The sequence below is a fragment of the Tachysurus vachellii genome, chromosome 1, assembly GCF_030014155.1.
Source record: "Tachysurus vachellii isolate PV-2020 chromosome 1, HZAU_Pvac_v1, whole genome shotgun sequence".
NCBI classification, from domain to species: Eukaryota; Metazoa; Chordata; class Actinopteri; order Siluriformes; family Bagridae; genus Tachysurus; species Tachysurus vachellii.
The window spans coordinates 40,245,174-40,263,382 of NC_083460.1; the positions used below are offsets into that span (position 1 = coordinate 40,245,174).

Here is an 18,209-nt window from a genome sequence, read left to right on the forward strand (position 1 = left end):
CATGTCAGTAGTTTATATAGTCCATAAACTCATGGTTCAGTCTAATAGGAGGATTACGGTAACTCATATAACCACATCAGGTTCCTCTGGGGCTCTTTGTATCTGTCCCTCACACACACACACACACGTTAACTGCTCAGATCTGGTTAAAAAAATACCGTATTTTATTATTAGTTGTTGTTAATAATAGTAATAACAATAATAATTATTAGAACCAAAACGGGAAGGTTTTAAGGAGTGTTTTGATGACGTCACATTCGTGCGCCGGGCTCCTCTTCTAACTTGGAGGATAATAATGTCTACTAAACGGCGCTCGAACGGCACAAATAAAGGGAAAAGTGTTAAAAAGAGTAAAGAGGGCGAGGTCGCTGTGATCAGCTCGGACCTGAAGGATGATGTGATCCGGAATGGAATGAAAGACGCTTGGAGGAAAAAGACGAGTTTTTCTCAGGGTTCGTGTGCTCGTGTTAAACGCACGTGCAGTTTATTGACTCGCTGACTCTCACTTACTCACTGACTCTCACTGTCCAGCACTGACTCTCACTCACTGACTCTCACTGTCCAGCACTGACTGTCACTGACTCTCACTGTCCAGCACTGACTCACTGACTGTCACTGACCAGGATTGACTCACTGACTGTCACTGACTTACTGAACTGCACTGACTCACTGACCAGCTCTGACTCACTGGCCAGCACTGACTCACTGTCCAGCTGACTTACTGACTGTCACTGACTCACTGACCAGCTCTGACTCACTGACCAGCACTGACTCTCACTGACTCACTGACCAGCATTGAGTCACTGATTCTCACTGATGCACTGACCAGCACTGACTCTCACCGACCAGCACTGACTTACTGAATGTCACTGACTCACTGACCAGCACTGATTCACTGACCAGCACTGACTCACTGACTGTCACTGACCAGCACTGACTCACTGACCAGCACTGACTCACTGACTCTCACTGACCAGCACTGACTCACTTACTGTCACTGACTTACTGACCAGCACTGACTCACTGACCAGCACTGACTCACTGACTGTCACTGACCAGCACTGACTCACTGACCAGCACTGACTCACTGACTCTCACTGACCAGCACTGACTCACTTACTGTCACTGACTTACTGACCAGCACTGACTCACTGACTGTCACTGAAATTTGTGTTTAGAAAAGTGTTCAATAAGTCTGACCTAACGTGGAAGCAGTAGCAGAAATTTCAGCTGTAGCAGACACGTAGCAATTTCCTGGCTGTGATTTTACTTATTATAAAGAAAAATGAATATATGATGTGAGTAAAACATACGGTGATGGAACATCTAACGAGATCGGAGGTGATCAGAGACCTCAAACTTCTTTATCCTCTCAGGTTTAGTTCACGGACTGAGATGGTCATTATTTGATTGAAAATGGAGTTCATCCAGGTCATAACCTTCTGGCAGAGGAAGCCAGTTTTTATCTTATGAACCATCAAAATTCATAAGAACCACCCAAAAATAAATAAATAAATAAAAAAAAATAAAATAAAATAAAACAAAACAGCTCTAAAGTATCACTCCATAATTCGGCAATAGATAACAAAGAAGTATTGCGCAATTTTTTAGAAAGATAGCATTTTTTTTGTAGGTTTTGTGAATATGTAAGGGGTGCCAATTCTTTTGAAATACTAGTTTTTAAGAGGAAAAACCGTTTCAAACATGTATGAGAATGACCTTTTGTCTGAGGCGTTGTAGTGACTGGTTTTACACGGTCATGTTTGTCTGTTTTTCTTCTATAAACATGCGTTACGTGTGCAGGCGGCGTGCAGCTGGACTGTGATCCGTTTCCTCACTGTATGATCAGGAACTTTGTTCAGAACGAGAGTTTTGTGGAGAACCTAAGAGATGAACTGCTGCATCTCAACTTTCACAGCAAATCCAACGACCTGTACAAATTCCAGCAGGTACTTGAGTTAGCGTGGGTGTTTGTGATCGTGTGTGTGTGTGTGTGTGTGTGTGTGTGTGGGAGTTAACATTCTGAATACTGAAGACAGAAATGTGGAATTGTGTCTTTTGCAGTCTGATGATCTGAAGAAGAGGAAAGAGCATCACATTTCTGAAATAAGGTACGAGTGTTTGTGCAGCTTAGAGTGCAAGAAGTTTTTATGTAATCGGTGTGAACATTGTGCTCCTGTGTGTGTGTGTGTGTGTGTGTGTGTTAGGTCACTTCTTTTCCACCAGTTCCGCTCGTGGCTGTCTGAAGTGTTAGGAGTGGACTTGGAGCCGACTGTGGATATTTCCTGTGCTAAATACGAGCACACAGGTAATGAAACAACAAGTTTTCTCTCTCTCTCTCTCTCTCCTTTCTATCTCACTCTCTCTCTCTCTTTCTCTCTCTCTCTTTCTATCTCTCTCACTCTCTATCGCTCTCTCACTCTTTCTCACGCTCTCTCTCTTTCTCACTCTCTGTCGCTCTCTCACTCACTCACTCTCACTCACTCTCTCTCTTTCTCTCTCTCTCTCTCTCTCGCTCGTTCTCTCTCGTGCTTGCTCTCTCGCTCGCTCTCTCTCTTTCTCACTCTCTGTCGCTCTCTCACTCACTCACTCTCACTCACTCTCTCTCTTTCTCTCTCTCTCTCTCGCTCGTTCTCTCTCGTGCTTGCTCTCTCGCTCGCTCTCTCTCTCTCTCTCTCTCTCTCTCTCTCTCACTCTCTCTCTCACTCTCTATTGCTTTCTCTCTCTCTCTTTCTTTTTCTGTGTGTTTGTGTTTCACGTCATTCGTCTTCCCTCTTCCTCAGACACCTTGCTGTGTCACGATGATGAACTTGAAGGCCGGAGAGTCGCTTTCATCCTTTACTTAGTGACTCCGTGGGACCTGAGTGATGGAGGAACTTTAGATTTGTACAACACAAACGGTGTGTGTGTGTGTGTGTGTGTGTGTGTGTGTGTGTGTGTTGAGCGGAGCTTGTTTTATTTTTTATCTCAACACATCCCAAGGGTTTACTTTGTTTTATACCACAGCCATTTGGGGTGTTAATTAATCAGCACCATCTGAGGAATCACAATCCAAAATTCAACAGCCTTATAATTTTTTTTTTGTGTGTGTAGAACATTATGAACCAGTGAGCATAGTGAAGTCTCTTCTGCCCAGCTGGAACACTTTGTTGTTTTTTGAAGTCTCTCCTGTTTCCTTCCATCAGGTCAATACACACACACACACACACACACACAAAACTCATACTCTGTTCATTGTCTGTTTCATTGTACTAGGAAACTTGTTTCCTTACTGTGCATATGACAATAAACACTTTAATTGCATTGTGAGAACTGCAGCTGTGAGAAACTGAAGCGAACGTGTCCAAAAGCTGCATGTCGACGTGGTTGCATGTGAAATCTAAACACTGTCTTTGATTACTCTAACCAGCTCAACAAAATTCACCACTTCTGGTTTGCTGCAGGAAACACTCCAGACACTGAGTTTCGGTTTTGTAGTGTTTTAAGCTTGTAAATACATTTTACTGTTAGCTCCGTGTTTCCTCTGCTTTCTGATTTCTACATGCATTTAACTATTTTAATTGTAATTAACTATTTTTTCCATCATTATTTCTGATCAAATGTGAAAGTATGAAACCAAACTCGCTCTCTCTCTCCCTCTTTCTCTCTCTGTGTCTCTCTTTCTCTCACTCTCTCTCTCCCGCTCTCTCTCCCTCTCTTTCTCTCTCTCTCTCTCTGTCTGTCTCTCTCTCTGTCTCTCTCCCTCTGTCTGTCTCTCTCTCTCACTCTCTCTCTCTCTCTCTCTTTCTCTCTCTCTCTCTGTCTCTCTCTCTCTCTGTCTCTCTCTCTCTCACTCTCTCTCTCTCTCTCTCTCTCTCTCTCTCTCTCTCTCTCAAACACAGGTGTCTGAGGTTCTTACTGATGAAAAGTGTCGTTTGTCTCTGAGTGGTTGGTTTCATGGTTTGTCCCTGCAGAGACCGCTGCGCTACACAGAACCCGGAGCACCACGTCACACACACGTCCTCGCAGATGTGAGTCAGGTTCACGGTTAAACTCTGTCAGTGTTCTTATTGAGTTTTAAAATGTTTGAGTATTCCTTTTTAAAATGTTTATATTCGTTTAGAAATTCAGTTTTCTTTTATTATTGTTTCATATCAATTTTTATGAATGTAATTTGCTAAAGTTTCAGTTTAAAGGTGCAGTTTAAAGTTGAATAAGTTTTGAAATATTTTTTTTGTGATGCAATAAAAACACAAAATTCTTATAGTTTATTAGGTGGGTCAGAAGCAGCATCTTTCATTATATAAACATCACGATGCACTAAAATGTAAAGTTCCAAAATTCTTTTCTCAGCCACGTAATACACCCCTGCAGAAGTAATGGCTTAGGTTCTGGTTCTGGTGTGTGTGTGTGTGTGTGTGTGTGTTCAGGAGACATTGTTGTTTGAGTGGGTGAATGAGACCTACATGGATCCTCTGTATCAGGCTCAGGTCCAGCAGGAGTTTGAGGACACTTCAGAAATCCGCTTGCCGAACTTCCTGCAGGTGAGACTCTTGTCACAGATCCGCTGCTTTCACGCTGATTTTAACACGACCACATAAATAATTTACATTTACGGCATTTAGCAGACACCTTTATCCAGAGTGACTTACAATTTTATTTCAATTTATACAACTGAGCAATTGAGGGTAAGGGCCTTGCTCAGGGGCCCAGAAGTGGCAGCTTGGTAGACCTGGGATTTGAACTCATGCCCTTCTGGTCGGTAGTCCAACACCTTAACCACTAGGCTACCACATCCCCCAAATAATAACTTGCAATACATGCAGTCATACAGGGAACAGGGATTTTTTATAGCTGCTATAACATAAGTGAGAAAATACAACATATAAACTGAGATAAAATGCCTGAGCTGTTTTTCTTATATTTAATTATTAATATTTAATTGTAATTGTATGTAAATTTCCGTGGTGTAAGAGGAATTGAACCCTTAAATACTTCCTGGTATGGGGGAATAATGATTTGCACTCTGCGTTATTTTTCCACGTCGCTTCCTCTCTTTATCAGGAGGAGAAATATACGCAGGTGATCGAAGCCTTGCGATTGGCTGAAATCCAGTGGGAGAGGACAGGACCGCCCAATAAGAGGTGAGCTGCTGAATAGGTTTGTGTTTTTCGGATTTACATCATCCTGCATGGATTCAGGAGAAGTTTACATCATCTTACTGTGACTTTCCTACTGCTCGTTCATTAAAAGTGTGTGTGTGTGTGTGTGTTTTAGATGTTATGCCCGAGCACAGCTACAGAATTTACCCTCCTGCCTAAAGGAATGCTGGGATCTGCTCATGTCTGAGGCCTTCTTCCTCCTGCTGTCCAACCTGACCGGGCTGAGCCTGCATGCGCTAGCTGCCGGAGACGAGGAGAGCGACAGCGAGGGTCAGGAAGGTCCGACAGACGGACAGGAGGGACAGAGAGACGGGCAGGAGGGACCGAGTGGCACAGGTGATGGAGAGGATAATAGAAATCATCGTGATGGTCAAGGCCCCAGTAGCACTTCATCATCAACAGAGAAGACACCCAAAGGTGATAAGAATTTTCTCAGTTCGGCAAGTGACTGAATTCGTTCTGTTCCTGTTCTTTACTTGGACTTTAGGCACATGCTGTGACATCCTCATGAGTGCAGAGGAGTTGCTTATTTCGTTGAAAACTTTGTGTTCATATTTAACAGTTCCCATTAAATTCCTAATGCAAAAATAAAGTGTCAAAAAAGATGTTTCCACTTATACATTGTGTGTGTGTGTGTGTGTGTGTGTGTGTTTCAGGTCCTCCTGTGTGTGTTGGTGAACTCCGTCGTTGGTCTCACGGTGATTACACTCTGCTGCACGACTCTGTAAAAAGAGAGTTTGCACTGGACCTGCTGCTTCATTTGGGCTGTACAGGTAACACTGGTCTCACTCTGGTCTCACTCCTGTATCACACTTGTCTCACACCTGCCTCACTCATCTTGGACACCTGTTGTGTCCTGTTCTCACTCACTTCCAGCACCTACAGTACATCAGTGTCACTGCCTTTTCACTCCTGGTGACACTTGCTTAGTCTTTGTTTCCCTATAAACGTGTATCTCTTTTCTGTCTCACACCTGACACCTGTCTCACTGAGACACGTCTTCCTCTTGTCTTTCACCTGTCCCGCTTTCTGTTTCAAGACTCAAAATTCTTATCACCTTGCAGGATTTGGCTGCTGAATAAAAGAAAGTTTTTTTTTATTTTTTTTATTCTTGTTCTGTTTCAGGGTGGAAGGCCGAGTTCGGAGGATTCACGTCGTACATCGCTCACGATGAAGACGAAGAGGTCAGTGATGACATCATACTGTTTGTAACGAAGTCTAAGAGCAGATGTTAAACACAAACATAAACCTGCAGCCGTTCCACCACGAGATGTGAGACGAAATCTTCCTAAAGCTGTTCGTATGGACTTTTTTGTCCGAACTATCCAACAGTTAAAAGTAATTCTAGCTCTAAATGAGCAATTCAACACATTTACAGCTTCGTATTTATACACAAACATGTTGGAATTAAGAGTTTAATGTAAAAGCGAAGAGAAAAAGTTCAGCATCTGCACTTAGACTTCTAAATGAGTTTGAAAGGAAAATTCTGTTTTATTGTAATTTTGTTTTTGTGCGTGTGTTTGTAGCTCCTGACCGTGTACCCTGAGGAGAACTCTTTAGCGTTAGTGTACAGAGACAAAGAGACACTGAAATTCATCAAACACATCAATCACAACAGCGTTCAGGAGAACGAACACGCCGCGTTCACACACTTTTACGATTTCTCTTTCACCTACTACGAATAAACATGACCACATGAACAACAAAGACTTTAATCAACACTTTATACAGCAAGAACGGCATGTTACGGTGTAACAAAAGTGCATAAGTTTGCACCCCTGTGGATTCAGGGTGAATAAATAATAAACCGTGTCCGTTATAAAGTTTATGTACAATAATAAACATTTATGTTTCATTCATATCACAATAGTGTTTTCTGTGTATATTCCATAAACGTTTCTTTAAGACGATCAGAGGTTTGCACCCCCATTTATACGCTCTTGTTAATTTATTTAAAATCTTTTCTGTATCTAATAATTCAAGCCTTGGGGGAAAAAAAACTTCCTCGAAGTCTAAAAAGCTGGCTAATGGTTTTGTCTTTCTAATGAATTCTACCTAGAAATGTCCATAGGGTAACAAAGTGGTGCGAAATGAAACCGTTTATGCCTTCAAGAGTGTGTTTAACCACAAAAACTTCAAAAAGACTCAAACTTGAGTTAAATGTGAATAAGAATCAAGAAAACAACTCTCCAACATAGATGTCAGTGATATAATCATAAATATTTAACTAGTCTATAATATAAAATATCATAATATACACTATGAATACTTTGCAACTCGCAAACAAAATCTCATCTGACTTCACTCTGAAGTACCGACGTGCTGTTATAGAAATAAAAAAAAAATAATTCTGTTTGGCAGTGGACTGAACACGGCCCTTGTGAACGAGCTGCTGCGATAACAATTATAAAGTATTAAAACAAGCACATTAAGTATGTAAAGCTGTTTGTGCCAATAACTATCAAGAGCTGCTGTTTTAGAGAATTAACAAACACCCACTGACCAATCAGTTTCCAGAATTCAGCAGTGCAGCGGTGTAAAGTGTACAAATGTGTGTGTGCGCTATCTAAGAGTGGTGCAGGTCCACGGGTGGAGCTCTTTACGCGTTTTCAGTGTGTATCTGTGTAAGTCAGGACACAATGAGCAGAAGGCTTCTATCACATTCTGCGAAACCACACAGTAACAGTGAACCTCACAGAGTTTTGTGCACTGCGTTGCTATGGAGACCAGCACCGTGTTGAGCTCTGGGGAAGCGGTGGTCTGTAGTTCCAGCACCTCCAGCGTTCCTGCGTAACTCTGAGCCACAAGACGTAACTCGTCCAGCAGACAAGTCCACGTGTGGAGGCGGAGCTGTCTCACAGGGATGCTGGGCTGAAGAACGCTGGGAACCTGGAGCTCCGGAAGCGTGTGGTCCAGCTCCAGGTCTACTCTTAGACCGGGATGCCTGCGTTTCACGTCTGCCCAGATTTGATCGCTAAGCGGCGTGACGTACTTCAGCGAGCGCTCGCAGCGCAACTCCAGCAGCATTAGTTTTGTTCTTTGGGGTTCGAGGAGGTCTCGGAGGACATCGTGAGATATGCTGGCTTGGAAGAGCCCGATAGTATTCAGCGATGGACAGCTTTTCAGGACGTACCTGATTGTCTCTGAGACGACTCCACACACCAGAGAACTGTTATTGATGAAGAGACTTTGCAGGGCAGGGCAGAGAGCAGCTATACACTTGATACAGCTGTCATTCAGGGTGAACGGAACACCCCTCATGTCCAGGGCCATGAGGGACGAACCGCTGTTCAAGACATCCACCAATCCGTGCAGCAGGTCCTGTCCTGAGTAAAACAGAGGTGGGTTCCCCAAGCAGCTGACGCATAACCTGCGCAGTCTGCCATGACCCCTGGCTAGAACCTGTTGCAGAACCCACAGACCAGTCTGTCGATGAGCAGGTTCATCCACACTGACAATCAGCTTTAAATGTCTAATACATGGTAGACGATCAGAGAACCTCTGAGGAACACAGTCTCTAGAATCACACCTGATTGGATAAAAACAAACTAATAAAGAGCAATAATGTCACAAACTGCACTTACATTACATTACACCAAATCATTTGTACTCACATGATCTCAGCGTGTGTCCATGCACTTGAGCAGGTTAAGCTGTTGGACCACGTTTTACACACCAGGAAGGCATTGCATTTATCCTTCAGTGACAGGAAAGAGAAAATATGTGCAAGGATTTCTTCTGGAAGATCCATTAATCTGTCCTTCAAACCAAGTAAGAGTGCAAAAAAAAAAAAAAAAAAAGTCAGTAGTGGGACACCAGCTGTGGTTTCTTCCCCACTTAGCGTTATTTCCTCTTACTCCTCTACTTCCACGTCACTGTCCTACGTCAGACACGTCAACTCTCTGCTGCCATCTTGGCGAGGGCAAGTTTTCAAGTTCATTGCCAAGCTCACTGACATGAATCAGAATCCGAATCCGAATCACGTTTATTCCCAGGAACTGTAGGGTCACCATGTGCAGGAATTTGTCTTGGTGTGTTGGTGCATAAAAAAGAAGCATAAATATAAGAAACAAAGGTTATAACAATAATAATAATAATAATAATAATAATAATGAAAATAATAATACCAATCAAAATAATAATAATAATAATAAAGAATATTAATAATAAAAAATAATACTAATAACAATAACAACAACAACAACAATAATAATAACAATAATACTAACAACAACAACAACAATAATAACAACATTAATGTGTATAAACAAAGTTTTACAAAAACAAGCAATTGGATGTAAACAAGAATAGAGACATGAATTGTACACTAATGCACGATGTGCAAAGTGACCAGTGCAGATATACAATTAGAAATTGTATTTTTTTATGTATTACAACTGAAAGGAAAAATTAACTATACATTTGTGCAGGATATACAACAGTGGACCAGTGTGAGAAAAGAAGGTGCGTTATAACAACAATGAATTTACAAGAAGTAAGATATTATACAAACTTAATTGGATGTAGAATTAAACAGCACAAATAAACTAAAAAAATAAACTTTTTATAAACTAAAAAATAGCAAATATACCCTATACTAGGATTAATTCTATTATGATTATGATGATTATTATTATTATTAAAATGTATATATTATTTATATTAAATAATATTAGATTATTCAAATATTATTGTACATTTGAATAAGCAGCACGCATGGACTTGCTCAGAGTTTGTTAATTACGATCAATTTGATCCAAACACCGGTGCAGTTTAACACATCTTCCACCCACACCCTCGTTTGACCTTTCCAATATGGCGGATGCGTCGCCTTCATTCCCCCCTTATATCCGTAAACCTACGACCAATCAGCGTAAAGCGCACGGACGTTTTACCCAATCAGAGTCGACTAAACGGTGACGTAGCAGCGTTCCCACACTGACCAACTTAGTCACCGTGTTTTGTCCGAGTTTTAAAAACTTCACACGAAAAATATCGCTGTATATTTTCGGATAAAGCCACTTTTCTTTGGCGTGTGAGTAGTTCAAGTCTTTCTCGCCATGATTTTTCTGCTGTTCGTTAGCTTTGTTAGCTTTCCACATAAACATTGTTGCTAAGCTAAGTAGCCTGTTAGCTTCAAAACGTCAGACTGTGGAAAGGTTTCGTTTGGAGATATTTACATTCGAAATATCAGCTGTTTTGTGTCTGTGTAGTGAAATTCTCTCACGTTTGATTCGTTAGTAAACACAAATCGTGTTAAAAGTTTACGATTTTATTTGTTTATTTATTTATTTATTTTCTGTCTCGCGCTCCATTAAAGTTACCTGAGTAAGAAACTCGCGTGACGTGACGCGCGCGCTTCCTGTTTGTACCCCTGCGCACGAGCTGCGGTTGCAGTCTAAAAGAAAAGGAAGGAAGGAAATTTTGTTCAATTCTACAAAATAGAGCTGATGTTTAGGTTTCAGAGTCCGACTTTAATCTTAATATACTTTAAAGGTTTCATTACTGTCATCAGCAAGATGCAGAAAAGTTGTAAAAATGCTTTTATGCCTGATTTTAAGGTCAACTGTCTGTCCATCCATCTATAAATCCATTAATCACTTATATTCATTCATTTATCCATCCATCATTTATTTACAGTTACAGCATTTGGCAGACGCCCTTATATCCAGAGCAATTTACATTATCTCTTTTTTTTAATACAGCTGAGCAATTGAGGGTTAAGGGCCTTGCTTAAGTTAAGGGCCTTGCACAGGGGCCCAACAGTTGGCAGCCTGGTGGACCTGGGATCGAACTCACAACCTTCTGATTGGTAGCCAGACACCTTAACCACTAGGCTACCATACACTTGTACGTCATTCTGGTCATTTTATTCTGTCCTACGTCCACCAAGCTGCCACTTCTGGGCCCCTGAGCAAGGCCCTTAACCCTCAATTGCTCAGTTGTATAAAAATGAGATAAAATGTAAGTCGCTCTGGATAAGGGCGTCTGCTAAATGTAGAAAATGTAGTAAAACTTTTGCTCTGGATAGATCTGTAGCGTATCGTGGGATACGTATGGGAGGCAGTTGGGAACACGTCCTGGACGAGACTCGGTCTCTTTGTCGTCGCACGCCCTTGTTTACACGAGAGTAATAAGTCCACCGGTTACGTCATTAACACTCTTGAGACTCCTTCCATAAACGTTATATAATCATGTGCTTGACATGGAATTTATCAATTACACACACATCGGTGGTGTTTCTTGTGTCCCTGCGAACAAGCTGTTACGCGAAACGATTACTGTGCATTACTGTGTATAAAACTGTAGAGAATGAATTAACACCTCATAACCCATCACACAGTGTTCATTATTGTTTGCATGTAATATCAGAGACGGTATAATAATTGCAGGAGTGTATAGATGGTATAGATAGCTGATAATCAGTGTGTTTGTTTATTTAATATGTTTCAGCCTCGGAGGGGAACAGAGGAGTTTGGAATGCTCAGAAAATGGACAGAAACACAGATACAACGGTACGCAAACTCGGATTTTATTCACACCCCCATCAGTTGGCGTGTCCTACATTTAAGCTACTGTATTTAAAATGTATTTAATGTACTGAAATCGAATAAAAAAAAAAATGCCAGCGATGCTTTATTTTGTCAAATCAAACACTCCCATCACCCACCTAAGGACTATAAGGAATAGAAACAAAAAAAAAAATGTTAAAAAAAAACATGAAAAACCAAGGGGGTTTCATAGCTTCAGGGGAAAATTAATGAACCGTGCCATCTCCATCGACTCCACTGTCATCTCCATTTTACTTTGCATCTCATTTGCATGAAGCTAAACTTACTGTCTGCTCTGTTGCATCACAAGCCATTGGCCACTTTGTCATTAACGGTTGCCCCATTTCCTCTTATCACCACTCAGTCTTCTGGACTGAAAAGGGAAACAAGGAAGTATGCAGTGAACTTGAGAATAAATGTTTGACCTCCTTAAACAGAAATAATTATGTCGCTTTGTAGAAGCCAACATTCTGTTTTCCTATTTCAGCTTAGACAAAAATTTATAAAATTTAATGCAGCCTAGGGCTTTCGAGCCACATGAACCAAATTCGGATATGTTGTAGACCCTGGTCTGAAGTTTGTTGCTTTTACTTTTCCAAGCGATCCGAGTACCGGTACTTCCGGTACCGGGTCTCAAAATGGCCTTTTTTCCCATAGACTCCCATTATAAAATTTGGAGGTTTATAACTCGGCAAGCTTTCGAACTATCTACACCAAACTCGGCCAGCTCCTTTAGGGTGATACTCTGAACAAAGGTTTAAATTGGTGTACCGACTGATGTCACGTGAAAATCAAAAATTAGCCCAACATAAACATGTGACATATCAAAACACTCAGCCCAATGAGGGGAACTTCCTCAGGAGTATTCGGATGACGTCACATGCTTGTCCCCACTTGCCTCCAAATGTTTTGGCACCCTATCTTTCTGTCCACTTGCTTCCAAAAGTAACACTGACCCTTGTGTCCACTCGCCTCCAAAAACGCACCGGCCTTTGCGAATACTTGCCTTGTCAAAGCCAACATCAAAGTTTGTCGCGACGAACTTTACAAATCTAGTTAATATAATAATTCTCTGTTACGTCATTTAGCCGTCGATGTTTGTTAGAAATGTTAACGTATAGTTTATTGTGCTTCTTATTGCAGAAGTCGGCTGTGAGTAGTCTGAACGATCGCACGTGGTCAGGGTGTGTTGTGTTGTTCCTGCGCTGCTGCAGTTCAGAACCTGACCTTCTTTCCTTCTACAAAGATCAGCAAGAGAAGTTCAGCATATTCAAGACCATTAAACTCACACTGACAGGTGTGTGTGTGTGTGTGTGTGTGTGTGTGTAAAAAAACACCTTCATAAAATTACCTCAACTAGTACGTTGAGAAATATTTTCTAAAAATATTTTCTTTTCTGCATTTCATATGTTTGAGCTGCGTGTTAAACATTTTACCTGCTGGAAGATTTAGTCATGTTTTAAACTTTTTTTACACTTAGACAATCCATTTTCTGTCCCTTCTATACTACAAGTAATATTTAGACGATTATAATTCGTTATATAATGTAGTTATAAATACACAGTATATTATGAATCCGAGCATATTGGTTAAATATAATCAGTCCATCGATTCCCGCCTCCACCTTGTGTGTGTGGAGTTTGCATGTTCTCCCCGTGCCTCGGGGGTTTCCTCCGGGTACTCCGGTTTCCTCCCCCGGTCCAAAGACATGCATGGTAGGTTGATTGGCATCTCTGGAAAATTGTCCCTAGTGTGTGATTGAGTGAATGAGTGTGTGTGTGTGCCCTGAGATGGGTTGGCACTCCGTCCAGGGTGTATCCTGCCTTGATGCCCGATGACGCCTGAGATAGGCACAGGCTCCCCGTGACCAGAGGTAGTTCGGATAAGCGGTAGAAGATGAATGAATGAATAATCAGTCCATTTACTCCAAATGAAAAAGAAATCTGTCTAGGTTCTTAAAGTTAAAGCTCACTTCTCTAACAATACCAAGGACAAGAAGTTCAGCATTATTGATACTGTTTTGTGGATCAGATGTTGCGGGTGGGCTCGACGGTTACGAAATACTCAAGCTTCACGACGCCGATCCGTTCCTGGGAGTGGAGCTGAAGTTCACGGACATCGTTCCCTGTAGGCGTTTCCTGGACAGCTACAAGAACGGCTCGCTGCTTCAGTTCCTGTCTCAGCACGCATCACGCCTGCTTTCACTTCCTGATGGTGTGGGCATGGAATCCATGCTCAAGGCAGGAACACACACCTTGGACCACAGCCTTGAAGATCCTGAACTCTGTCTACAGCTCGTATACCAGTCTCAGGTACTCAATCGCTCACTCACCCGCTCACACACACGCGCACACACACACACGCACTCGCACCCACTCACACACACTCACTCGCTCACACACACACACACGCGCACACACTCACTCGCTCACACACACACTCGCTCACTCACACACACACACTCACACACACACTCACTCACACACACACACTCGCACACGCGCACACACTCACTCGCTCACACACACACTCGCACACACACACACTCGCTCACTCACACACACACACTCGCTCACACACACACACACACTCACTCACACACACACTCGCACACGCGCACACACTCACTCGCACACACACACACTCGCGCACACACACACACTCGCTCGCTCACACACTCGCTCGCTCACACACTCACTCACACACTCACAATGCAGCAAAATAAAAAGTAAAAGAAGAAACTAAAAATATATACAATAAAAATACAATTAAATATAAAACATAATACATTATGATAATACAAGTTAAATATAGAATAAATAAATACATAAAATCAATTTCATGGAAAATAAATCCCATGGGAGCCAACATGCTTTTTACAGTGATCGTTCCGTTTACATTTAATTAAACCCTATAAACACGCTAACACGATCGACCGCTGTTTTACAGCCCGTGCGTTTGAGGGATGACGAGGTCACGCAGCTCGAGCAGCAGCTACAGAACTGCTGTATTCCACCCATCTCAACAAATAAGGAAGTGCCCAAGAACTGCTTCCTGTTCCAGAAACGTCTGTTCGGTGTGTACCGTGTTATTAATTCTTTTATCCTTTACAGTGTGTATAAGAACAAAATCCAATTTCCAAAACTAAAGACTAGGGCTCATTAATTGAATAATCCGTATTCTTTTTAACGTGAGTAATATTTAGACAATCAAAATTCATATGTTATGCATTTTATTTAAAATATTTATCTGTTGCCAGTTTTTAGGAAATTAGGAATGCACTGAAACTTTAGCCACCAAATATTTTCATCCTAAAATACACAAAAAATAACAGCCAAAATCCTGATTATTCAAATAATATGCACATTAACTATACATTTATTGTCCACTCAATTTTGTTTATTAATGAATAATATTAACAAACATTAACAGTGTTTTTTTTTCAATTCAGAGTTTATAGCATTACAAAAAGCTGATTAAGTATAATAAATGCAAGACACTTTTGGTTTTGGTTTTCAGTTCCTTAATTTCACTTACAGCTAAGATTTAGGTCCTGCTTTTTGTTTTATGAGACACTCATGTGATCTTAAAGCAGGCAGGCAGTGACAGGGATGTGTCAGAGTCCGTTATATCATGAACAAGTCTGAAGACTTATATCCCAGGAGAAGCTACAGAAGCATGTTAGATTAGGGTTTGCTGATGGAAAAAAGATGATGAAATTTTGAGAAATATTTTTGTCATGTTTCTGCACATGGCCTTAAAGACGACAGGCCTCTGACGCCCACGGATCAGCAGCGCTTTGCTTCTCATGTGGGCCGTGACTGGAAGCGAGTGGGTCGAGCGTTACAGAAGAATTGCCGGGCACTGAAGGGGACAGCCATCGACAATCTCGCGTATGAGTATGAGAGGGAGGGGCTTTACGAACAGGCCTATCAGCTACTGGGACGCTTCATCCAATCAGAGGGCCGGAATGCTAGGCTGGGGCGTCTCATCAGCGCGCTGGAGGAAGCGAAGCTGATCAACATGGCCGAGATCATGTTGGACATTCAGCCCTGAAAGTGAGGGGATTGTAAGTGTGTGTGTGTGAGTGTGTGTGTGTGTCTAAGTAGGTCTGGTACCTAAATGCATATTGGTTTCTAGTTTTGAAAAATGCAACATTTGCCATTTTGGGTCAAAATATATAGGACCAGGTTATGATTCTGGGAACATTTAACATTTGGTTTACCCCAAAAAAATAGAAATAAAAGGTTTCTTCAAAAAATTAAATAAATTATGGAAAATTACATAAAAACAAACAGTCAGAGAGTCAAAACACAGTCAAAACACACCCGAGCGCAGAGAACACGTATCCAGCAATCAATAAATGATTATATAAATATATAAAGAAGAAATTTAAACATTCGTATCTGACTTCCCAAATCCTCCCGAGCACAGGGCATTTACGCATCACAATCAAGCAACCGATTCACTTCCTGCAGAGGAGTCGATTCAGTGTCGATTCCTGTTCTCTTACGAGTTTGTTCTGAAGCAGATGTAGACCACCGTGCTCAGACGCTCTCGGACCCGAGCGCGATCACTGTGTTCTCACCTGACAAAAAAACACACCAAGACTTTCTAAGTCGTCCATCGATTCGGGTGTGAAAGTGTTCTTATCATCAGACTGTCCTTTTTTTTTCCTCTTCTTGCATTCAGCATGTCTGGCTTTACCATGAAGAGCCGCACATGTCTACGTACAGCTGCACATGATAATCAAAGTCCTTCCTGAGCTAAATCGTGTGGGTGCCAGAGCCAGTGTTTTACATTCAAAACCAAAATGTTTTTTTAATGTGCAATCCAGAACCATGGAACAAACCTTCACAAACATGTTCCTCTGGTTTCCATGTTTAGTTACCTGTATCCAGGTTGATAAAGATTTAGACTTATATCCCTCCTGGTCTGTACTAGGGTTATATGATGAACTGTGTATAAATGAAATGTTTTGCATCAATTTGTCTCTTTCAGTATGTGATTAAATGTCATGCTTACATACATGTTTGGTACACAGGAAGCAGAGAGGTGTTTAGAATAGTAAATGTGATTGTATTTTTTTGTGATATCTAGCAGTATAAAGAATTACAGTGAGATGACCAAAGTGTAGAAAATAACAAAACACCAAAAATTATCTGGTGTATCAGAAAATATCAGATATTACACTGTATCGTGAGGAAAATGGAGCTTATACTAGTATGGTTTATTATGACTTCGAAAGAAATGAAAGAAAAGTGTAAGAGCGGTAAATAATAATGATATAAATAATACAAAGGACAACTACATCACGTGTGAGATTTTTTTTATTGCTTTTTCTTTTTTGTGACTTTGAATGTGTCTCAATGCTCTAAATGAAGGTTTTTTAATCAGATAAATTTTTGTGAAACAACAGAAGTCTGAGGTGTGTGTATGTACGTGTGTGTGTATGTACGTGTGTGTGTATGTACGTGTGTGTGTATGTACGTGTGTATGTGCGTGTGCGTATGTATGAATGTGCGCATGTGTGTACGTACGTGTGTGTGTGTGTATGTACGTGTGTACGTACGTACGTGTGTTTTTGTACGTACGTGTGTGTGTGTGTGTACGTGTGTGAGTGTACGTATGTGTTTGTGTACGTACGTGTGTGTACGTATGCGTGTGTGTGTACGTACATGTGTGTGTATGTACGTGTTTGTGTGTGTGTGTATGTACGTGTTTGTGTGCGTGTGTGTGTGCGTGTGTGTGTGTATGTACGTGTTTGTGTGTGTGTGTGTACGTACGTACGTACGTGTTTGTGTGTGTTATGTACTGTGGTATACCGACAGTGGTTGTCCAAATCATTACACTGCCTCCACTGGCTCACCTTCCCATAGTGCATCCTGATGCCATTTCTCCCCCAGGTAAGTGATGAATCAAATGTTCTGTTACATCAATCCAGGCTTCCTCCATCCACAGCTCCATCATCTAGTTCTGATGCTCACATGTCCATTGTAGGAGCTTTGGGTGGTGTACAGGTCTGTGGTCACTCTGACACTCTGCAGCTATGTACCTCCGTATGCAGCAAGCTGTGAGGCTCTGTGTGATCTGACTCCTTATCACAGCCACCATTCACTTTGTCAGCAGTTCTGTGGGATCAGACCAGACAGGCTTGCCTTTGCACCTCACGTACATCTATGACACTTAAATCCCCTATTGCTGCATCACTAGTTGTTCTTCATTGGAAATATTTTGGTAGGTACTAAAGACTTCATACCTGAAACACTCCAAAAGACCTGCTTTGGAGATGCTCTGACCCAGATGTCGAGAGATCAGAACTTGGCCCTTGTCACAGCCGCTTAGATTCTTACACTCGTCCATTTTTCCTACTTCCAAACATCAACTTGAGGAAATGTCTCCACTTGCTTCCTAGTAGGTTTTTGAAACAGACTGGGGTGAAATGTTATTGCATGCACTTCATTTATTGTTATATTTAAGAAAATTATTGTGTATTTATTTTATTATATGTTTATAT

At 41.4% G+C, this 18,209-nt stretch overlaps 4 protein-coding genes across 4 annotated transcripts in view; 2 read left to right on the plus strand and 2 right to left on the minus strand.

Moving 5' to 3' along the window:
* Nucleotides 1–18,209, minus strand: part of tmppe (transmembrane protein with metallophosphoesterase domain) — a 298,028-nt gene that overhangs the window by 168,894 nt on the left and 110,925 nt on the right. The window lies entirely within an intron of this gene.
* On the plus strand, nucleotides 112–7,002 carry ogfod1 (2-oxoglutarate and iron-dependent oxygenase domain containing 1). The gene is made up of 13 exons (XM_060864944.1): nucleotides 112–452; nucleotides 1,804–1,949; nucleotides 2,065–2,111; nucleotides 2,208–2,308; nucleotides 2,784–2,900; nucleotides 3,094–3,185; nucleotides 3,882–4,010; nucleotides 4,410–4,523; nucleotides 5,044–5,123; nucleotides 5,257–5,558; nucleotides 5,798–5,914; nucleotides 6,267–6,325; nucleotides 6,668–7,002. Exons 1-13 carry the CDS (start codon nucleotides 296–298, stop codon nucleotides 6,824–6,826), a joined length of 1,620 nt encoding a protein of 539 aa, XP_060720927.1. The 5' UTR covers nucleotides 112–295; the 3' UTR covers nucleotides 6,827–7,002.
* On the minus strand, nucleotides 6,838–9,081 carry fbxl8 (F-box and leucine-rich repeat protein 8). Its single transcript, XM_060865049.1, has 2 exons — nucleotides 8,756–9,081; nucleotides 6,838–8,670 (listed from the first exon to the last, which is right to left on the minus strand). Exons 1-2 carry the CDS (start codon nucleotides 8,890–8,892, stop codon nucleotides 7,704–7,706), a joined length of 1,104 nt encoding a protein of 367 aa, XP_060721032.1. The 5' UTR covers nucleotides 8,893–9,081; the 3' UTR covers nucleotides 6,838–7,703.
* tradd (tnfrsf1a-associated via death domain) lies at nucleotides 10,032–17,004 on the plus strand. Its single transcript, XM_060865126.1, has 6 exons — nucleotides 10,032–10,176; nucleotides 11,595–11,656; nucleotides 12,836–12,989; nucleotides 13,724–14,004; nucleotides 14,642–14,768; nucleotides 15,456–17,004. Exons 2-6 carry the CDS (start codon nucleotides 11,633–11,635, stop codon nucleotides 15,746–15,748), a joined length of 879 nt encoding a protein of 292 aa, XP_060721109.1. The 5' UTR covers nucleotides 10,032–10,176; nucleotides 11,595–11,632; the 3' UTR covers nucleotides 15,749–17,004.